At 44.9% G+C, this 24385-nt stretch overlaps 1 protein-coding gene across 10 annotated transcripts in view; it reads right to left on the bottom strand.

The window, feature by feature from the left end:
• LOC129822249 (neurobeachin-like) overlaps nt 1-24385 on the bottom strand; it is a 318368-nt gene that overhangs the window by 23112 nt on the left and 270871 nt on the right. For all 10 annotated transcript variants that reach the window (XM_055880368.1, XM_055880366.1, XM_055880362.1 and 7 more), the window contains 2 exons: nt 10926-11078; nt 1524-1691 (listed from right to left, as the gene is read on the bottom strand). In XM_055880368.1, the coding sequence (XP_055736343.1) occupies nt 1524-1691; nt 10926-11078 (321 nt within the window). The remainder of the gene's footprint in view (nt 1-1523; nt 1692-10925; nt 11079-24385) is intronic.

Here is a 24385-nt window from a genome sequence, read left to right as displayed (position 1 = left end):
GGAAGTGACGGGATATAAATGAGTTGTTTTGCAGACGGCAGATGGTGGATATCACAGGGAGAGGAGATCACACTGGAAACACCACACTGCTGCTGCATGCCAGCTGCTATTGCTGTAGTCTCAGCTCCCCTCCTCCTCCTCCTCCTCCTCTCGACCGCTCTACCTCCCTCTCTCTCTACCTCAACCTCCCCTTCTCTCTCCTTCTCTCTCTCTACCTCCCTCTATCTCTATCTTCTTCTCTCCCTTCCTCTCCCACTCTCTCTCTCTAAATCCCTCATTCTCTACCTCCTCCTCTCTCTCTCCCTCTCGCTCTACTTCTCTCTCTCTCTACCTCCACCTCTCTCTACCTCCACCTCTCTCTACTTCCACCTCTCTCTACTTCCATCTCTCTCTACTTCCACCTCTCTCTACTTCCACCTCTCTCTACTTCCACCTCTCTCTACTTCCACCTCTCTCTACTTCCACCTCTCTCTACCTCCACCTCTCTCTACCTCTCTCCATTTCTCTCTTCCTCACCCTCTCTCTACCTCCACCTCTCTCTACCTCCACCTCTCTCTACTTCCACCTCTCTCTACTTCCACCTCTCTCTACCTCCACCTCTCTCTACCTCTCTCCATTTCTCTCTTCCTCACCCTCTCTCTCTACCTCCACCTCTCTCTACCTCCACCTCTCTCTACTTCCACCTCTCTCTACTTCCACCTCTCTCTACTTCCACCTCTCTCTACTTCCACCTCTCTCTACTTCCACCTCTCTCTACCTCCACCTCTCTCTACCTCCACCTCTCTCTACCTCTCTCCATTTCTCTCTTCCTCACCCTCTCCCTCTACCTCCTCCCCTCTCTCTCTCTCTCTGCAATTAAGCTATTCACAGCTTCCTCCTGCTCAGAGAACAGCTCAGATCTAGTCAATTAATGAAATGTAAATGAGAGGATTCACTCCCATGTCTATTCACAAGATGACCCCAAGATAATTTATATCAAACAACACTTCAGACTAACATTCATTGACCTGGGTGTGAATGTGAGTGAGTGAGTGAGTGAGTGAGTGAGTGAGTGAGTGAGTGAGTGAGTGAGTGAGTGAGTGAGCGAGTGAGCGAGTGTGCGAGTGTGCGTGCGTGCGTGCGTGCGTGCCTGCAGTAGTATAGGGGCAAAACAGAATAATGTCAATAGTAAATGGAGTGAATGAGAGATAGAAAATCAAAATACCTTTGACTTTGTACTGTATTGATCATGTATTTGCAACAACTATACTGTAAACCCATATCTGTGTGTACTCTGTGTGTGTTTTATGCAGTTGTTGTCATCTATATCATGTTGTCTGTAAATGTTTATGGTTTAATATCTTTAATGCGAGACAAATTCCAGTGAAATACCAAATAAATGAAGTGAATTGAACCTGGATAGACAGAAGCTGCAGTGTCTGTCTAAGCTGGAGCTGGGTAGATGGGATGGTTGGGGTGAGGGGGTGTTTGGTGTCCATGGTGACAGTGACGTGCGTATCGTAGCATGTCGTGTCATGGCGTACCTCTCTGAGGGCGGGGTCAGTGATGCTGTCCAGGCTGACGGAACCCTCGTAGGTCAGGTGGTGAAAGACATTGAGGGCGCGCACCGCCTCGGGCCCGCGCTGCTTGTAGCCGAAAATAAGGTCAACCCACTGATGCAGCTGACATGACACAAACTCACTTTCCAGGGCCTGTCAGAACACACAGACACAGGCAGCGGGGTTAGAGGATAAAGGCACCCGGCAGCATGAAAACACACACAGTAAACACACAGTACACATAACACACACAACACATGCAGGGTGAGTAGAGGGGAAAGTCACCCGGCAGCATGAAAACACACACAGGAAACACACAACAATACACACATCGGAAACAATAATACACACCACACAACCCAACACAAGTTACACTACACACACAGTCAATGTTACTGTACATACAACTGACAACATCCCTGCACTGTTCAACACATAAACCTCACTGCACTAGTTGTTGTAAAACAGGGGGAAAACTACTATTGAACCTAAAGCATTCAGTGATCATATGGAATCCTGAGTTTTGATAGCAGCTATTCTCTCTCCAGCCAGACTGTGAAAAAACTCCATCCCAAATGGCACCCTATTCCCTATATAGTGCACTACTTTTGACCACACGCTTATCAAAAGTAGTGCACTAGCTGTATAGGGAATAGGGTGCTATTTGGGACTAAGCCTAATAAACAGGATGAGCCTCAGGGAGCCTGTTTAATGTCTCCAGTCTGATATCAGCCAGGTATCATGTTTCTTCTCTGTCTATTAAAAATAATGACTAGCTATCTTTCTCATGGAGCTGTTCAATACTAATGGAGATCCACTTTACTGTAAGCCATTTGTGTGTGTCTGTGTGTCTGTGTGTGTGCGTGCGTGCGTGCGTGTACTGGTGTGTACGGAGAGGAACATGGATTTCTGATGGGAGTCTTAAGGGTGTTTTAGATAAGATATCAAAGTAAAGATAATTACAGTATTCCTGTAATCTTACACTGGGCCCTATGGTAGACAGTGTTACTGTTGTGTTACATCACTATGGTACGCAGTGTAACTGTTGTGTTACATCACTATGGTAGACAGTGTTACTGTTGTGTTACATCACTATGGTAGACAGTGTTACTGTTGTGTTACAGCACTATGGGAGACAGTGTTACTGTTGTGTTACATCACTATGGTAGACAGTGTTACTGTTGTGTTACAGCACTATGGTAGACAGTGTTACTGTTGTGTTACATCACTATGGTAGACAGTGTTACTGTTGTGTTACATCACTATGGTAGACAGTGTTACTGTTGTGTTACATCACTATGGTAGACAGTGTTACTGTTGTGTTACAGCACTATGGTAGACAGTGTTACTGTTGTGTTACATCACTATGGTAGACAGTGTTACTGTTGTGTTACATCACTATGGTAGACAGTGTTACTGTTGTGTTACATCACTATGGTAGACAGTGTTACTGTTGTGTTACATCACTATGGTAGACAGTGTTACTGTTGTGTTACAGCACTATGGTAGACAGTGTTACTGTTGTGTTACATCACCATGGTAGACAGTGTTACTGTTGTGTTACATCACTATGGTAGACAGTATTACTGTTGTGTTACATCACTATGGTAGACAGTGTTACTGTTGTGTTACATCACTATGGTAGATAGTGTTACTGTTGTGTTACATCACTATGGTAGACAGTGTTACTGTTGTGTTACATCACTATGGTAGACAGTGTTACTGTTGTGTTACATCACTATGGTAGACAGTGTTACTGTTGTGTTACATCACTATGGTAGACAGTGTTACTGTTGTGTTACATCACTATGGCAGACAGTGTTACTGTTGTGTTACATCACTATGGTAGACAGTGTTATTGTTGTGTTACAGAACTATGGTAGACAGTGTTACTGTTGTGTTACATCACTATGGTAGGCAGTGTTACTGTTGTGTTACATCACTATGGTATACAGTGTTACTGTTGTGTTACATCACTATGGTAGACAGTGTTACTGTTGTGTTACAGCACTATGGTAGACAGTGTTACTGTTGTGTTACAGCACTATGGTAGACAGTGTTACTGTTGTGTTACAGCACTATGGTAGACAGTGTTACTGTTGTGTTACATCACTATGGTAGACAGTGTTACTGTTGTGTTACATCACTATGGTAGACAGTGTTACTGTTGTGTTAAATCACTATGGTAGACAGTGTTACTGTTGTGTTACATCACTATGGTAGACAGTGTTACTGTTGTGTTACATCACTATGGTAGACAATGTTACTGTTGTGTTACATCACTATGGTAGACAGTATTACTGTTGTGTTACAGCACTATGGTAGGCAGTGTTACTGTTGTGTTATATCACTATGGTAGACAGTGTTACTGTTGTGTTACAGCACTATGGTAGACAGTGTTATTGTTGTGTTACATCACTATGGTAGACAGTGTTACTGTTGTGTTACATCACTATGGTAGACAGTGTTACTGTTGTGTTATTTCACTATGGTACGCAGTGTAACTGTTGTGTTACATCACTATGGTAGACAGTGTTACTGTTGTGTTACATCAATATGGTAGACAGTGTTACTGTTGTGTTACATCACTATGGTAGACAGTGTTACTGTTGTGTTACATCACTATGGTAGACAGTGTTACTGTTGTGTTACATCACTATGGTAGACAGTGTTACTGTTGTGTTACAGCACTATGGTAGACAGTGTTACTGTTGTGTTACATCACTATGGTAGACAGTGTTACTGTTGTGTTACAGCACTATGGTAGACAGTGTTACTGTTGTGTTACATCACTATGGTAGATAGTGTTACTGTTGTGTTACATCACTATGGTAGACAGTGTTACTGTTGTGTTACATCACTATGGTAGACAGTGTTACTGTTGTGTTACATCACTATGGTAGACAGTGTTACTGTTGTGTTACATCACTATGGTAGACAGTGTTACTGTTGTGTTATGTCACTATGGTACGCAGTGTAACTGTTGTGTTACATCACTATGGTAGACAGTGTTACTGTTGTGTTACATCACTATGGTAGACAGTGTTACTGTTGTGTTACATCACTATGGTAGACAGTGTTACTGTTGTGTTACATCACTATGGTAGACAGTGTTACTGTTGTGTTACATCACTATGGTAGACAGTGTTACTGTTGTGTTACATCACTATGGTAGACAGTGTTACTGTTGTGTTACATCACTATGGTAGACAGTGTTACTGTTGTGTTACATCACTATGGTAGACAGTGTTACTGTTGTGTTACAGCACTATGGTAGACAGTGTTACTGTTGTGTTACATCACTATGGTAGACAGTGTTACTGTTGTGTTACATCACTATGGTAGATAGTGTTACTGTTGTGTTACATCACTATGGTAGACAGTGTTACTGTTGTGTTACATCACTATGGTAGACAGTGTTACTGTTGTGTTACATCACTATGGTAGACAGTGTTACTGTTGTGTTACAGAACTATGGTAGACAGTGTTACTGTTGTGTTACATCACTATGGTAGACAGTGTTACTGTTGTGTTACATCACTATGGTAGACAGTGTTACTGTTGTGTTACAGCACTATGGTAGACATGTAACACAACAGTAACACTCACTATGGTAGACAGTGTTACTGTTGTGTTACAGCACTATGGTAGACAGTGTTACTGTTGTGTTACATCACTATGGCAGACAGTGTTACTGTTGTGTTACAGCACTATGGTAGACAGTGTTACTGTTGTGTTACATCACTATGGTAGACAGTGTTACTGTTGTGTTACAGCACTATGGTAGACAGTGTTACTGTTGTGTTACATCACTATGGCAGACAGTGTTACTGTTGTGTTACATCACTATGGTAGACAGTGTTACTGTTGTGTTACAGCACTATGGTAGACAGTGTTACTGTTGTGTTACATCACTATGGTAGACAGTGTTACTGTTGTGTTACAGCACTATGGTAGACAGTGTTACTGTTGTGTTACATCACTATGGTAGACAGTGTTACTGTTGTGTTACATCACTATGGTAGACAGTGTTACTGTTGTGTTACATCACTATGGTAGACAGTGTTACTGTTGTGTTACATCACTATGGTAGACAGTGTTACTGTTGTGTTACATCACTATGGTAGGCAGTGTTATTGTTGTGTTACAGCACTATGGTAGACAGTGTTACTGTTGTGTTACATCACTATGGTAGGCATTGTTACTGTTGTGTTACAGCACTATGGTAGACAGTGTTACTGTTGTGTTACATCACTATGGTAGACAGTGTTACTGTTGTGTTACAGCACTATGGTAGACAGTGTTACTGTTGTGTTACATCACTATGGTAGACAGTGTTATTGTTGTGTTACAGCACTATGGTAGACAGTGTTACTGTTTTGTTACATCACTATGATAGGCATTGTTACTGTTGTGTTACATCACTATGGTAGACAGTGTTAGTGTTGTGTTACAGAACTATGGTAGGCATTGTTACTGTTGTGTTACATCACTATGGTAGACAGTGTTATTGTTGTGTTACAGAACTATGGTAGGCATTGTTACTGTTGTGTTACATCACTATGGTAGACAGTGTTACTGTTGTGTTACATCACTATGGTAGACAGTGTTACTGTTGTGTTACATCACTATGGTAGACAGTGTTACTGTTGTGTTATATCACTATGGTACGCAGTGTAACTGTTGTGTTACATCACTATGGTAGACAGTGTTACTGTTGTGTTACATCACTATGGTAGACAGTGTTACTGTTGTGTTACATCACTATGGTAGACAGTGTTACTGTTGTGTTACATCACTATGGTAGATAGTGTTACTGTTGTGTTACATCACTATGGTAGACAGTGTCACTGTTTTACATCACTATGGTAGACAGTGTTACTGTTGTGTTATATCACTATGGCAGACAGTGTTACTGTTGTGTTACAGCACTATGGTAGACAGTGTTACTGTTGTGTTACATCACTATGGTAGACAGTGTTACTGTTGTGTTACATCACTATGGTAGACAGTGTTACTGTTGTGTTACAGCACTATGGTAGACAGTGTTACTGTTGTGTTACATCACTATGGTAGACAGTGTGTTACTGTTGTGTTACATCACTATGGTAGACAGTGTTACTGTTGTGTTACATCACTATGGTAGACAGTGTTACTGTTGTGTTACATCACTATGGTAGACAGTGTTATTGTTGTGTTACATCACTATGGTAGACAGTGTTACTGTTGTGTTACATCAATATGGTAGACAGTGTTACTGTTGTGTTACATCACTATGGTAGACAGTGTTACTGTTGTGTTACATCACTATGGTAGACAGTGTTACTGTTGTGTTACATCACTATGGTAGACAGTGTTACTGTTGTGTTACAGCACTATGGTAGACAGTGTTATTGTTGTGTTACATCACTATGGTAGACAGTGTTACTGTTGTGTTACATCACTATGGTAGACAGTGTTACTGTTGTGTTACATCACTATGGTAGACAGTGTTACTGTTGTGTTACATCACTATGGTAGGCAGTGTTACTGTTGTGTTACATCACTATGGTAGACAGTGTTACTGTTGTGTTACATCACTATGGTAGACAGTGTTACTGTTGTGTTACATCACTATGGTAGACAGTGTTACTGTTGTGTTACAGCACTATGGTGCTGTAATACAACTCTAGCAGCAGATATGCATAAAGACATGCTGCAGGACTTTACACTCTCCCTCCCAAAGGACAATAACAGCCTCTACCAACAGAGTGGAGCTAGCTAGAGCGCACAGACAGAGCTGAACACAGAGGGAGCTGAACTAGCCATGGGGCATGTCACCACGATTAAATCTGGCACATGCAAAGATGGGAACTGGAGGGAGGAGTGGTGGAGGGAGGGAGGTTGGGAGAGGGGAGGAGAGAGAGAGAGAGAGAGAGAAAGAGAGAGAATAAAAGGTCAAGAAAGAGGGAAGCAGAAAATGAAGAACGCTATAATGAGATCTGAGAGCAGGATGAGTGAGGACAGTGACGGAGAGTGAAGATGATGATTCTCTAGGTATCCATCCAAGGATTCCGCATGTATGCTAATATCTATATTACAAGATAAGAGGATAAGAACACTGTGCAACAACCCACCTCCCCACTGCCGAGGCCTGGCCCTACACCTCCCTCCTCCTCTCTGTGCCACCCCTCCACCTCCCTCCTCTCTGTGACACCCCTCCACCTCCCTCCTCTCTGTGCCACCCCTCCACCTCCCTCCTCTCTGTGCCACCCCTCCACCTCCCTCCTCTCTGTGTCACCCCTACACCTCCCTCTTCTCTGTGCCACCCCTACACCTCCCTCCTCTCTGAGCCACCCCTACACCTCCCTCCTCTCTGTGCCACCCCTCCACCTCCCTCTTCTCTGTGCCACCCCTCCACCTCCCTCCTCTCTGTGCCACCCCTACACCTCCCTCTTCTCTGTGCCACCCCTCCAACTCTCTCCTCTCTGTGCCACCCCTCCACCTCTATCCTCTCTATGCCACCCCTACACCTCCCTCTTCTCTGTGCCACCCCTCCACCTCCCTCCTCTCTGTGACACCCCTCCACCTCCCTCCTCTCTGTGCCACCCCTCCACCTCCCTCCTCTCTGTGCCACCCCTACCTCTCCCTCTTCTCTGTGCCACCCCTCCACCTCCCTCCTCTCTGTGCCACCCCTCTACTTCCCTCCCCCTCTCTGTGCCACCCTTCCACCTCCCTCCTCTCTGTGCCACCCCTCCACCTCCCTCCTCTCTGTGCCACCCCTCCACCTCCCTCCTCTCTGTGCCACCCCTACACCTCCCTCTTCTCTGTGCCACCCCTCCACCTCCCTCCTCTCTGTGCCACCCCTACACCTCCCTCTTCTCTGTGCCACCCCTCCACCTCTCTCCTCTCTGTGCCACCCCTTCACCTCCCTCTTCTCTGTGCCACCCCTTCACCTCCCTCTTCTCTGTGCCACCCCTTCACCTCCCTCTTCTCTGTGCCACCCCTTCACCTCCCTCCTCTCTGTGCCACCCCTACACCTCCCTCTTCTCTGTGCCACCCCTACACCTCCCTCCTCTCTGTGCCACCCCTTCACCTCCCTCTTCTCTGTGCCACCCCTTCACCTCCCTCTTCTCTGTGCCACCCCTACACCTCCCTCTTCTCTGTGCCACCCTTACACCTCCCTCTTCTCTGTGCCACCCCTCCACCTCTCTCCTCTCTGTGCCACCCCTCCACCTCTCTCCTCTCTGTGCCACCCCTCCACCTCCCTCCTCTCTGTGCCACCCCTCCACCTCTCTCCTATCTGTGCCACCCCTCCACCTCTCTCCTCTCTGTGCCACCCCTCCACCTCTCTCCTCTCTGTGCCACCCCTCCACCTCCCTCCTCTCTGTGCCACCCCTCCACCTCCCTCCTCTCTGTGCCACCCCTACACCTCCCTCCTCTCTGTGCCACCCCTACACATCCCTCTTCTCTGTGCCACCCCTACACCTCCCTCCTCTCTGTGCCACCCCTACACCTCCCTCTTCTCTGTGCCACCCCTCCACCTCTCTCCTCTCTGTGCCACCCCTTCACCTCCCTCTTCTCTGTGCCACCCCTTCACCTCCCTCCTCTCTGTGCCACCCCTACACCTCCCTCTTCTCTGTGCCACCCCTCCACCTCTCTCCTCTCTGTGCCACCCCTTCACCTCCCTCTTCTCTGTGCCACCCCTTCACCTCCCTCTTCTCTGTGCCACCCCTACACCTCCCTCTTCTCTGTGCCACCCCTACACCTCCCTCCTCTCTGTGCCACCCCTTCACCTCCCTCTTCTCTGTGCCACCCCTTCACCTCCCTCTTCTCTGTGCCACCCCTACACCTCCCTCTTCTCTGTGCCACCCCTACACCTCCCTCTTCTCTGTGCCACCCCTCCACCTCTCTCCTCTCTGTGCCACCCCTCCACCTCTCTCCTCTCTGTGCCACCCCTCCACCTCTCTCCTCTCTGTGCCACCCCTCCACCTCCCTCCTCTCTGTGCCACCCCTCCACCTCCCTCCTCTCTGTGCCACCCCTACACCTCCCTCTTCTCTGTGCCACCCCTCCACCTCCCTCCTCTCTCTGCCACCCCTCTACTTCCCTCCCCCTCTCTGTGCCACCCCTCCACCTCCCTCCTCTCTGTGCCACCCCTACACCTCCCTCCTCTCTGTGCCACCCCTACACCTCCCTCTTCTCTGTGCCACCCCCCCTCTCTCTCCTCTCTGTGCCACCCCTTCACCTCCCTCTTCTCTGTGCCACCCCTTCACCTCCCTCCTCTCTGTGCCACCCCTCCACCTCCCTCCTCTCTGTGCCACCCCTCGACTTCCCTCCCCCTCTCTGTGCCACCCCTTCACCCCCACTCTCCTCTCTGTGCCACCCCTCCTTCTCCTCCTCTCTGTGCCACCCCTCTACTTCCCTCCCCCTCTCTGTGCCACCCCTCCACCCCCACCCTCCTCTCTGTGCCACCCCTCCACCTCCCTCCTTCTCCCTGTGTGCTAGGTTGATGTAGATGTAGCTGACCAGGCAGTAGAGGAGGAGAGCAGAGGGAGAGAGCAGAGGAGTAGAAGAGAGCTGAGCTTACTGAAAGGTCACCTCTGCTCGCCGCTAACCCCCCCAGCCCCTTCCCATCCCCACCCCTACCTCCCTCCCCCCAGCTCTGTCACTCCTGCTGAAAAGGTCAAGTGTGTTCCTACCCCATACCCCCCATCCTACCCCCAATAACATTGTAGAACTGTAGAACCCCCCCGCCCCCATAATCTCATATATATAATAGTGTAATTGTGAGTGTGTGTGTGTACGAGTGTGTGTGTGTGTTTGTATGCGTGGGTTTGAAATGTGATGAGAAGTGAAACGCTGTGTGTCTCCAGGCAGGACTGGTTGAGAGGCTGGCAGAGGGTGGAGAGGGAGCTCACGTTCTTTCTCTGTGTGTGTGTGTGTGTGTGAGTGTGTGCGTGCGTGCGCGTATGCGTGTGTGTTTGTGTGTCGCTCAAAAGGGGCCTGCAGGGAGAACAGGGTTGTCCTGGGCTGACACACACACACACGCACACACACACACACAGCTAAATGATGATTGATGAGTCCAGCATTAGGTAACATTATAGGGGACACTTACTGGCCCCGTCCTTTAGTGACATCACCGGGGTCAGCTGCAGATTGTGTTAGTATCGAGCAGTGTACATAGACACACAGAGTGAGGGGGAGGAGAGGGGGAGAGGGAAGAGGGAGGAGGAGAGGGGAGAGGTGGGGGGTAGGAAAGAGGAGGGGATGATAGAGGAGGAAAGGAAAGGGTGGTACAAAATGAGAGGACGGAGGAGGAGACAAGGGTGACAAAAGCAGGAGAGGAGAGGAACAGAGCAGAGGGTGGGAGATAAGGAGAGGAGGAGAGGTGTTTAGTTCCTCACCATCCGGTTGATCCTGACAAAGTCTTCAGGCTTGTTGGCCCAGGGAGGCAGCTCTACATCACACACCATCTTGCCGTCCTCCCTCTGGCCCAGGTGGTAACCATTACTGTTACCAAACATCTCCGGCAGGTAGTAGAACTCTGGAATCAACTCCTGTTGGAGACCGGCATTACCACATTATTATACACATGTTATTATACTACATTATTACACAGGGCAGGTAGTGGGATCAACAAGGGGAGGAGAGATGTAAGGAAAGTAAATGGACTGTATACGTGTGTGTGACTTCAGGGGGAAAGGTAATACAAGCCAAATAAACAGCAGGCCTTGGGTGTTGAGAGGTGCTGTAACAGTTATTTCAGTGGTGTGTGTGTGTGTGTGTGTGTCAGTGCAGAGGTGTGGTGATGAGGTCAGGACCTCGGCACAGAGAGGAAGAAATAAACTCCCATGATCCTCCCTGGTGTGATTCCAACTTGAGATACAATAAACAACTAACTGACCCTGGAGACACCCTTTAGCCCAGTGGTCACCAACCTTTTCTGAGTCAAAATGCAAGCCCAGATCTACGCTCTCATGAAGTAAAAAATTTAAGCCTATGCATCATTTACCTAATAAAAACAGGTCTGTAGGGATGACATCTGTGCAGTAGGCCTCATTCATTATCACAGCAGGCTATGCTTGGACTGCCAGTATGGTTCTTCTCAGATCACATTATATCTCAAAACTCGAGCTACATAAACAAAATAGATCAGTTGCTGTACTAAGCACTGCATTACTTCTCCCTCATTCATGTTGTTGTTTCTATGACCAGAGAAAGTGAAATATTCCTCGATATTAATATAGACGAGCTGCTAATAATAAAAATACAGGCCTATCGATATCCACCTATCGATATACTTGTCTACTCATTCATTTCAGTTGCAGTGCTGATTGTAGTGCGATCTTTGTCCCCATGTGCAGTTGACAACCGTAGTCCGGCTTTTTTATGGCGGTTTAGGAGCAGTGGCTTCTTCCTAGCTGAGCGGCCTTTCAGGTTATGTCAATATAGGACTCGTTTTACTGTGGATATAGATACTTTTATACCGGTTTCCTCCAGCATCTTCACAAGATCCTTTGCTGTTTTTCTGGGATTGATTTGCACTTTTCGCATCAAAGTACGTTCATCTCTAGGAGACAGAACGCGTCTCCTTCCTGAGCGGTATGACTGCTGCGTTGTCCCATGGTGTTTGTACTTGCGTACTATTGTTTGTACAGATGAACGTGGTACCTTCAGGCATTTGGAAATTGCTCCCAAGGATGAACCAGACTTGTGGAGGTCTTGGCTGATTTCTCTTGATTTTCCCATGACGTCAAGCAAAGAGGCACTGAGTTTGAAGGTAGGTCTTGAAATACATCCACAGGTACACCTCCAACTGACTGAAATTATGTCAATTAGCCTATCAGAAGCTTCTAAAGCCATGACATCCTTTTCTGGAATTTTCCATGCTGTTTAAAGGCACAGTCAACTTAGTGTATGTAAACGTCTGACTCACTGGAATTGTGATACAGTGAATTAGAAGTGAAATAATCTGTCTGTAAACAATTGTTGGAAAAATTACTTGTGTTATGCACAAAGTAGATGTCCTAACCGACTTGCCAAAACTATAGCTTGTTAACAAGAAATTTGTGGAGTGGTTGAAAAACGAGTTTTAATGACTCCAACCTAAGTATATGTAAACATAAGTATATGTAAACTACAACATAAGTATATGTAAACATAAGTATATGTAAACTCCAACATACGTATATGTAAACTCCAACATAAGTATATGTAACTGTAGTTGTCATCACACTCAGGCCAGGTCCATCTCCAGTGAGACTACTGTGCAGGCGTACTAATAACAGAGTGATAGCATGGTAATAACAGAAATATAGGGATACTTAAAACCTGAACTGAACAATCTCCCACTCTTCTTTAAACACAAATAAAACATCAACAACATAATTAAATGTCCAAGTATTATTTAAGTTACCCATTACAAATGGGTTGTGTGACAAAGTTTTTATTTGTATTAGTCAAGCTGCCACTTTCCATTACTGACTGGCTTTAGGAGCACAAGACCGGATGCTCCCTTTTAAGTCAGGCAGTCACCAAGCTGTTCCTTTGTGGCCGACCACAGAATCCGCTGGATTCTCTGTGCTTGAATAAGTTCCTCGATGCTGATAATCTCAAGACGAAGTATTTTCTCCGTGACAGACTTGGTTGACTTGACAGCATCAACTAGGGAGTTGCTGTCAGTGACATAAACTACAGGTAGAATGTGCCATTGTCAATTCCATCCGCAAGAGCAAGGGTTTCTCAAGCAAGTGTGCTTCGGACAACCCTTCTGATCCTTTCTGACTGCCAACAGATGGTGAGAATCTTCCGTTTTCATCCATTAACATGATTAGATGTCTACCTTGTGTGCCTCCATCTGTAAGGTTCCCTAGGGAAGCATCACTGAAGATAGTCATATTTTCCAACATGCTGAAACTTTAGAGTCACTTCTTGATTTCAGTTTACGAACAACTTTGTTTGTCTCTTGAATGGTTTATACAGTGGGATGCCAAGTTTCAGCCATCAAACATTACATCATGTCTACTCTGTCAAGCAACCCATAGAATTTTACCCATCTTTGACCTCAATTCATCAGCTTCAATTCCACAGAGCGGGGAATTGCTTTGTACGGCTCTTGAAGAATCTGTGTGGTTGGGTTGAAGATTCTTGATATAGCTCTCCTGTTGCATCAGTATTGTTCTGTCAACTGTAATAAACTCTATGCCAACATAACAAAAACGATCATGCTCCTCACGGCCGACCTGGAAAACAGCTTTGAGGAGTGGACTCACAGTAGCAAAGGTCTGTGAGCCACCCCAGATGAAGTCATCAACATGACAGGAAAGTACTCCAGTCACATTGCAGTCTTGATCAAGCCAATAGAAGACTGCATGATCCACTTGTGACATTTTTCCAGCATTGTTGCCTTGACTTTGTTGTACCAGTAATGATGCATCTGCCAGGCCATACACACTTTTTTAGTTTCCACAGTGTTCCTTCGAGGTCAGCTGTGAATGTCCCTTGACAGCTCTGTTCCCTGCAAAAATGCAGATTTGATGTCTATGGAATTAAGTTTCCATTTTTTCTGGCAGATCACTGTCAGCAGCAATCTGAGTGACTCTGAGGCACATGTCGGTGAGTCTTTTGGGAGTTCTTTAGCAGCCAGCTCCTCAAAACCTCTAGCCACTAAACGTGCTTTTGGCACCATTCCAGGTAAGGATTCTTTAATGGTACACACCCACCTTGTTGACACAGCTGAGTCAGCTGACCTGTTGTACCAGAAAGGGTAGCTGGTTCAGAGTACTCCTTTGGCTTTTCCTGCTCTTCCAATGACTGTTGCTGTGTGTGGAATACCACTTTCTCTGTCCATGTATTTAACAGTTTGTCCAGTTTCAGATTAGAACCACCATGTTGTCTTAATACATGTGGCTGTTGATGAACGATTTCTTCATTTAAAACCTCAACAGTATTACCTGTGTCATGGTTGAAGCTCTCTGCTCCATTTCGCGTGTCAGTTTCAGTGTCCATATCCTTGGATGCAACATCTGGTAGGTTTGTGTCTGTTAATGTGTCCTTTTTGTCATTTTCAGTAGGAGGCTGATTCTCAGCAACAGCCCCTCCATCTTGTTGATCATTTACTTTCCGCAATCTTGAGTAATGCACCCTGACAATGGTGCCTCTGTGCCTCACAAATATCACCACACACTCTTGGCCAATGACTACTCCTGGTCCTTTCCATTCGACAGTCAATTCGTTTGTAGTACACTTTGTTTCCAGTCTCGTACTTCTCATCTGTGTGTAGAAGCTGTTTCAAATCAAATCAAACTTTATTTGCCACATGAGCCGAATACAAGTGTAGACTTTACCGTGAAATGCTTACTTACAAGCCCTTAACCAACAGTTCATCACTGCTACCGCTTGCCGTGCGGTAGCAGAGAAAACAATCTATAACTTGGGTGACTGGAGTCTCTGACATTTCTATGGGGTTTCCTCTGACACCGCCTATTATATAGGTCCTGGATGGCAGGAAGCTTGGCCCCAGTGATGTACTGGGCCGTTCGCACTACCCTCTGTAGCGCCTTACAGTCAGCTGCCGAGCAGTTGCCATACCAGGCGGTGATGCAACCGGTCAGGATGCTCTCGATGGTGCAGCTGTAGAACCTTTTGAGGATCTGGGAACCCATGCCGAATCTTTTCAGTCTTCTGGGGGGGAAAAGGTTTTGTTGTGCCTTCTTCACGACTGTCTTGGTGTGTTTGGACCATGGTAGTTCGTTGGTGATGTGGACGCCAAGGAACTTGAAACTCTCGATCCGCTCCACTACAGCCCCGTTGATGTTAATGGGGACCTGTTCGGCCCGCCTTTTCCTGTAGTCCACGATCAGCTCCTTTGTCTTGCTCATATTGAGGGAGAGGTTGTTGTCCTGGCACCACACTGCCAGTTCTCTGACCTCCTCCCTATAGGCCATCTCATTGTTGTCGGTGATCAGGCCTACCACTGTTGTGTCGTCAGCAGACTTAATGATGGTGTTGGAGTCGTGTTTGGCCATGCAGTCGTAGGTGAACAGGGAATACAGGAGGGGACTAAGTACACACCCCTGAGGGGCCCCAGTGTTAAGGATCAGCGTGGCAGACGTGCTGTTGCCTACTCTTACCACCTGGGGGAAGCCCATCAGGAAGTCCAGGATCCAGTTGCAGAGGGAGGTGTTTAGTCCCAGAGTCCTTAGCTTAGTGATGAGCTTCGTAGGCACTATGGTGTTGAACGCTGAGCTGTAGTCAATGAACAGCATTCTCACATAGGTGTTCCTTTTGTACAGGTGAGAAAGGGCAGTGTGGAGTGCGATTGAGATTACGTCATCTGTGGATCTGTTGGGGCGGTATGCGAATTGGAGTGGGTTTAGGCTGTCCGGGAGGATGCTGTTGATGTGAGCCATGACCAGTCTTTCAAAGCACTTCATGGCTACCGACGTGAGTGCCACGGGCAGTAATCATTTAGGCAGGTTACCTTCGCTTCCTTGGCCACAGGGACTATGGTGGTCTGCTTGAAACATGTAGGTATTACAGACTCAGTCAGGGAGAGGTTGAAAATGTCAGTGAAGACACTTGACAGTTGGTCCACGCTTTAAGTACACGTCCTGGTAATCCATCTGGCCCAGCGGCTTTGTGAATGTTGACCTGTTTAAAGTTTTGTTCACATCGGCTACAGAGAGCGTTATCACACAGTCATCCAGAACAGCTGGTTCTCTTGTGCATGCTTCAGTGTTGCTTGCCTCGAAGCGAGCATAAAAGGCATTTAGCTTGTCTGGCAGGCTCGCGTCACTGGGCAGCTCAAGTCTGGGTTTCTCTTTGTAGTCCGTAATAGTTATCAAGCCCTGCCAAATCCAATGAGCGTCAGAGCCGGTGTAGTAGGATTCAATCTTAATCCTGTATTGATGCTTTGCTTGTTTGATGGTTCGTCGGAGGGCATAGCGAGATTTCTTACAAGCGTCCGGATTAGTCTCCCGCTCCTTGAAAGCGACAGCTCTAGCCATGGCTTCTGGTTGGGATATGTACGTACAGTCACTGTGGGGACATCGTCATCGATGCACTTATTGATGAAATCGATGACTGAGGTGGTGTATTCCTCAATGCCATTGGATGAATCCCGGAACATTTTCCTGTCTGTGCTAGCAAAACAGTCCTGTAGTGTAGCATCCACAACATCTGACCACTTCCGCATTGAGCGAGTCACTGGTACTTCCTGCTTTAGTTTATGCTTGCAAGCAGGAATCAGGAGGATCTGTGTCCCCTTTTCCGACGTCTTTTCTTCACGCAAAAGGCGTGGATCTGGGCCTGTTCCAGTGAAAGCAGGATATCCTTCTCATCAAACTCATTAAAGGAAAAAGTTTCTTCAAGTCCGCGGTGAGTAATCGCTTTTCTGATGTCCAGAAGTTCTTTTTGGACAGTCATGGCCAAAAGTTTTGAGAATGACACAAATATTAACTTTCACAAAGTCTGCTGCCTCAGTGTCTTTAGATATTTTTTTCAGATGTTACTATGGAATACTGAAGTTTAATTACAAGCATTTCATAACTGTCAAAGGCTTTTATTGACAATTAGATGAAGTTGTTGCAAAGAGTCAATATTTGCAGTGTTGACCCTTCTTTTTCAAGTTCTCTGCAATCCGCCCTGGCATGCTGTCAATTAACTTCTGGGCCACATCCTGACTGATGGCAGCCCATTCTTGCATAATCAATGCTTGGAGTTTGTCAGAATTTATGGGATTTTGTTTGTCCACCCGCCTCTTGAGGATTGACCACAAGTTCTCAATGAGATTAAGGTCTGGGGAGTTTCCTGGCCATGGATGCAAAATCTCGATGTTTTGTTCCCAGAGCCACTTAGTTATCACTTTTGCCTTATGGCAAGGTGCTCCATCATGCTGGAAAAGGCATTGTTCGTCACCAAACTGTTCCTGGATGGTTGAGAGAAGTTGCTCTCGGGGGATGTGTTGGTACCATTCTTTATTCATGGCTGTGTTCTTAGGCAAAATTGTGAGTGAGCCCACTCCCTTGGCTGAGAAGCAACCCCACACATGAATGGTCTCATAATGCTTTACTGTTGGCATGACACAGGACTGATGGTAGCGCTCACCTTGTCTTCCACGGACAAGCTTTTTTCCGGATTCTCAAAACTTTTGGCCATGACTGTACACAAAAGTAAAAAAATAAGTTGCACAAAACGCAAAAAATAACAAAATAGCACAATTGGTAGTGAGAGCTCTTCGGTGCCATTTTTCTATCTGTTTACGCAGAGCCCTGCGAATTCTGTCTGAACACTCTGCTTCAGTGAATGCTTTTCTCACTGCATGTAGTGCTGAAAGGTGCTGTCCCATCCCTTCTAGTGCTGGTGGCTTGTTAACCAGTACAGAGGGAAGATTAAGGTTCTGCCCGAACACTAGTTGGTATGGGCTGCATTGAGTTTTTTGCCATCAAAGCCCAATCTATGGCTGTTTTCCAGTCACATCCATTGTCTTGCTTCACTTTCAGCATGATCTCTGTGAGTGTTTGTCTCTCCAGAATCCATTGCTCCATGGACTGTTCGCAGCAGTTGTCTATACAGTGCCTTGCAAAAGTATTCACCCCCCTTGGCGTTTTTCCGATTTTGTTGCATTACAACCTTTAATTTAAATAGATATTTATTTGGATTTCATGTAGTACAAATTGGTGAAGTGAAAAAAAACAAAAAAAAACTTGTTTCAAAATATTCAAAAACAGAAAAAGGGAAAAAATATATATTCACCCCCTTGGCTATGAAGCCCCTAAATAAGATCTGGTGCAACCATTCCACCTGTGTGAAATCTAAAGGTCACATGATCTGTCACATGATCTCAGTATATATACACCTATCCTGAAAGGCCCCAGAGTCTGCAACACTGCAACAGACTAAGCAAGGGGCACCACCAAGCAAGGGGCACCACCAAGCAAGCGGCACCATGAAGACCAAGGAGATCTCCAAACAGGCCAGGGACAAAGTTGTGGAGTACAAATGGGTTATAAAAAAATATCCAAAACTTTGAACATCCCACGGAGCACCATTAAATCCATTATTAAAAAATGGAAAGAATATGGCAACACAACAAACCTGCCAAGAGAGGGCCGCTCACCAAAACTCACGGACCAGGCATGGAGGGCATTAATCAGAGAGGCAACAAAGAGACCAGAATGGAGTATCTGACCATAGAACCACTTTAAGCCGTACACTCTACAGAGCTGGGCTTTACGGAAGAGTTGCCAGAAAAAATAAGCAAAAACATTTGGTGTTCGCCAAAAGGCATGTGGGAGACTCCACAAACATATGGAAGAAGGTACTCTGGTCAGATGCGAATAAAATTGAGCTTTTTGGCCATCAAGGAAAACGCTATGTATGGCACAAACTAAACACCTCGTATCACCCTGAGAACACCATCCCCACAGTGAAGCATGGTGGTGGCAGCATCAAGCTGTTGGGATATTTTTCATCGGCAGGGACTGGGAAAATGGTCAGAAAATAAGGAATGCTGGATGGCGCTAAATATAGGGACGTTCTTGAGGAAAACCTGCTAGGGTCTTCCAGAGAATTGAGAAGGGGACGGAGGTTCACCTTCCAGCAGGACAATGACCCTGAGCATTCTGCTAAAGCAATACTCGACTGGTTTAAGGGGAAACATGTAAATGTCTTGGAATGGCCTAGTCAAAGCCCAGACCTAAATCCAATTGAGAATCTGTGCTATGACATAAAGATTGCTGTACACCAGCAGGAACCCATCAAACTTGAAGGAGCTGTCCACATGAGAGCCAGTTTCATCATAGTGCCTGATGGTTTTTGCGACTGCACTTGAAGAAACCTTCAAAGTTCTTGAAATTTTCTGCATTGACTGACTTTCATGTCTTAACGTAATGATGGACTGTCGTATCTCTTTGCTAATTTGAGCTGTTCTTGCTATAATATGGACTTGGTCTTTTACCAAATCAGGCTATCTTCTGTATACCACCACTACCTTGTCACAACACAGCTGATTAGCTCAAATGCATTAGATTCCACAAATTCACTTTTAATAACAAGGCACACCTGTTAATTGATATGCATTCCAGGTGACTACCTCATGAAGCTGGTTGAAAGATTTCCAAGAGTGTGCAATGCTGTTATCAAGGCAAAGGGTGGCTATTTTGAAGAATCTAAAATCTAAAATCTATTTAGATTTGTTTAAAAAAAATTGGTAACTACATGTGTGTCCATTTGTGTTATTTCATGGTTTTGATGTCTTCAAAATTATTCTACATTGTAGAAATTAGTAAAAATAAAGAAAAACCCTTGAATGAGTAGGTGTGTCCAAACTTTTGACTGGTACTGTACATGTCAGTACATACACACAACAAGTACGTCACATGGGGAGAGGTGTTGTGCCTTGAGATGTTGCTTTATTTGTTTTTTGAAAACAGATTTTCTGTTTACTTGAACTGTATAAGATGGAAGGGAGTTCCATGCACTCATTGCTTTGTATAATACTGTACATTCCCTTGAATTTGTTCTGGACCTGGGAACTGTGAAAAGACCCCTGGTGGCCTGTCTGGTAGGGTAAGTGTGTGTGTCAGTGCTGTGTGTAAGTTGAATAGGCAAACAATTTTGAATTTTCAACACATTGTTTCTTATAAAAACAAGAAGTGACGCAGTCAGTCTTTCCTCAACTCTTAGCCAAGATAGATCCTCAGAGCTCCCAGCCTCACCAGACCGTGAGGCTGCCTGAAGACCGGCCCATTCAACATCACCAGCTGTCATCATAGGCAGCTCTACGGTGAGAAATCTCGGTCCCCAAGACAAAAACCCTGTGCTACCCAGGAGCACGAGTACAGGACATAACCAGGCTGCTTCCGACTGTTCTACCACAGGTGCCGGGAGCTGACACTGTCGTAGTCCATGTGGGGTAGAACGACATCAGGAGGGCTTTTGAAAATGAACATTTGAAAATGAACTGATTTTAGCATTAAAAGACGGCCAATAATTTCAGGTCCAGTACCATCGTTGGGCCGCGGGTGTGAATGATTCAGTAGACTGCTGGCATTACACATCTGGCTAAAAGACTACTGTAGCTCTGCTGGAGTCACTTTTATTGATAACTTTGACACCTTCTGGAAACAGAAGATATTCTACAGGAGTCCATCCAAATAATCTTGGCTCCTGGACCTTGTCCACGCATTTCAAGCCTGCGTTGAAACAATGACTGGTAAATGATCCAAGACCAGCTCAGTTAATGCCTACCATTGTGACAATGAGTCGTCATAATGCTGCATCAAATGTACATGATCTTAGGGGCATTGGGAAACACAATGTATGTAATTTAATGTATGTACTCCTAATTGCACCGAATACATCTGTTTATCCTACAGCTATTGTAAGCAGTAATCATAAGCCTATAAACCAGAGTTACACTGTTACACTGTTAGCACTGAGGTGGTGCGCAATAGTAGGAAGACCACTTTATGCAGCTCACCCTGCACATCAGCTCCAACATAACATGAGTAAGTCTACCTCTGATAAGCTTCCCAGTAAAGAATTAAAAACAATCAAGCAACCCAGAAAAGTGCTACAAATAGCCCATATTAACATATGTAGCCTAAGAACAAGGTCCATGAAGTCAATAACTTGCTTGTAACAGATGACATTCATATTCTGACTATCTCTGAAACTCACTTAGATAATACCTTTGATGATACAGTGGTAGCAATACATGGTTAATAACATCTACCGAAAATACAGAAATGCCAACGGAGGTGGTGTTGCGGTCTATATTCAGAACCACATTCCTGTAAAGCTTAGAGACGATCTAATGTTAAATACTTTTGAAGTAATATGGCTACAGGTTCATCTGCCTCACCTAAAGCCCATTCTGGTGGGAAGCTGCTATTGACCACCAAGTGCTAACAGTCACTGTCAGGATAACATGTGTGAAATGCTTGATAATGTATGCGATATCAACAGAGAAGTATATTTCTGTGTGATTTAAATATTGACTGGCTATCATCAAGCTACCCACCCAGAAAAAAAATCAAACTGTAACCAGTGCCTGCAACCTGGGTCAGATTGTCAGTCTACATACCAGGGTAGTTACAAACAGCACAGGAATTAAATCATCAACGTGTATTGATCACATCTTTACTAATGCTGCATAAATTTGTTTTAAAGCAGTATCCAAATCCACGCAGCCATTAAGAAAATGACTGTAAAAATGGTTAAATCCCCTTGGATTGATGAGGATTTGAAAAATTGTATGGTTGAGAGGGATGAGGCAAAAGGTATGGCAATTAAGTCTGGCAGCCCAACTGATTGGCAAACGTACTGCAAATTAAGAAATCATGTGACTAAAGTAAATAAAATAAAAAAAATTAACTACACTATGAAACAAAGATAAATTATATAAATAATGATAGTAAAAAGCTTTGGGGCACCTTAAATGAAATTTTGGGAAAAAAGCCAACTCAGGTAATTCATTCATTGAATCAGATGGCTCATTCATCACAAAGCCCACTGATATTGCAAACTATTTTAATTACTTTTTCATTGGCAAGATAAGCAAACTTCGGGATGACATGCCAGCAACAAACGCTGACACTACACATCCAAGTATATTGAACCAAATTATGAAAGACAAGAACTGTACTTTTGAATTCTGTAAAGTCAGTGTGGAAGAGTTGAAAAAATGATTGTTGTCTATCAACAATCACAAGCCACCGGGGTCTGACATTCTGGATGGGAAACTACTGGGGATAATAGCAGATGATATTGCCACTCCTATTTGCCACATCTTCAATTTAAGCCTACTAGAGAGAGTGTGCCCTCAGGCCTGGAGGGAAGTTAAAGTAATTCCGCTACCCAAGAATAGTAAAGCCCCCTTTACTGGCTCAAATAGCCGACCAATCTGTTACTTCTGGAAAAAATGGTATTTGACCAGATACAATGCTATTTCACAGTAAACAAATTGACAACAGAATTTCAGCATGCTTATAGGGAAGGACACTCAACTAGCACAGCACTTACACAAATGACTGATGATTGGCTGAGAAAAATTGATGATAAAATGATTGTGGGGGCTGTGTTGTTAGACTTCAGTGCGGCTTTTGACATTATCGATCATAGTCTGCTGCTGAAAAAACGCATGTGTTATGACTTTACACCTCCTGCTATAATGTAGATAAAGAGTTACTTGTCTAACAGAACACAGAGGGTGTTCTTTAATGGAAATCTCTCAAATATAATCCAGTTAGAATCAGGAATTCCCCAGGGTAGCTGTTTAGGCCCCTTGTTTTTTTTTCAATTTTTACTAACGACATGCCACTGACTTTGAGTAAAGCCAGAGTGTCTATGTATGCAGACGACTCAACATTATACACATCAGCTACTACTGCGACTGAAATGACTGCAACACTCAACAAAGAGCTGCAGTTAGTTTCAGATTGGGTGGCATGGAATACGTTAGCCCTAAATATTTCTACAACTTAAAGTATTGTATTAGGAACAAAACACTCACTAAACCCTTAACCTCAACCAAATCTTGTAGTAAATAATGTGGAAATTCAGCAAGTTGAGATGACTAAACTGCTTGGAGTATCCCTAGATTGTAAACTGTCATGGTCAAAACATATTGATGCCGCAGTAGCTAAAATGGGGATAAGTCTGTTTATAATAATGCGATGCTCTGCCTTCTTAACAACACTATCAACAAGGCAGGTCCTACAAGCCCTAGTTTTGTCGCACCTTGACTACTGTTCAGTCGTGTGGTCAGGTGCCACAAAAAAGGACTTAGGAAAAATTGCAGTTGGCTCAGAACAGGGCAGCACAGCTGGCCCTTGGATGTACACAGAGAGCTAATATTAATATGCCCATCTCTCCTGGCTGAAAGTGGAGGAGAGATTGACTTCATCACTACTTTTATTTATGAGAGGTATTGACATGTTGAATGCACCAAGCTGTCTGTCTAAACTACTGGCACACAGCACCAACACCCATGCATACCCAACAAGACATGCCACAAGAGGTCTCTTCACAGTCCAGAACAGACTATGGGAGGCATAGAGTACTACATAGAGCCATGACTACATGTAACTCTATTCCACATCAAGTAACTGACGCAAGCAGTAAAATTAGATTTAAAAAACAGATAAAAAAACACCTTATGGAACAGCGGGGACTGTGAAGCAACACAAACATTGGCACAGACACATGCATACACACACACACAGACGATAACATATGCACTATACATACACATGGATTTAGTACTGTAGATATGTGGTAGTGGTAGAGTAGGGGCCTGAGGGCACACAGTGTGTTGTGAAATCTGTGAATGTATTGTAATGTTTTTAAAATGGTATAAACTGCCTTAATTTTGCTGGACCCCAGGAAGAGTAGCTGCTGCTTTTGCAGCAGCTAATGGGGATCCATAATACATACAAATACAAATAGTATGAATATTAGCCCTCTGATTACAATGAAGCACACGACATGCCGCTCTCACGCCCTGACCATAGAGAGCCATTGTTTCTCTATGGTGTAGTAGGTCAGGGCGTGACTAGGGGGGATCTAGTATATCTATGTCTATGTTGTGTTCTAGTTTCTTTTTCTATGTTGGTGTTTTGTATGATTCCCAATTAGAGACAGCTGGTAATCGTTGTCTCTAATTGGGGATCATATTTAAGTTGTTATTTTTCCCACCTGTGTTGGTGTAATCTTGTTTATGTGTAGTTACCTGTGAGGACTCCATTGTCTTCACGTTTCGTTCATTCTTTTTTGTTTTTGTGCGTTTCAGTTAATTAACATGTGGGAACCATATCACGCTGCACCTTGGTCCGATAATTCTTACGACGAACGTGACAGC

Source organism: Salvelinus fontinalis, chromosome 24 (assembly GCF_029448725.1).
Source record: "Salvelinus fontinalis isolate EN_2023a chromosome 24, ASM2944872v1, whole genome shotgun sequence".
Classification (NCBI taxonomy): Eukaryota; Metazoa; Chordata; class Actinopteri; order Salmoniformes; family Salmonidae; genus Salvelinus; species Salvelinus fontinalis.
Note: the sequence above shows the minus strand (reverse complement) of the source record. Positions and strands in the feature narration are given on the sequence as shown.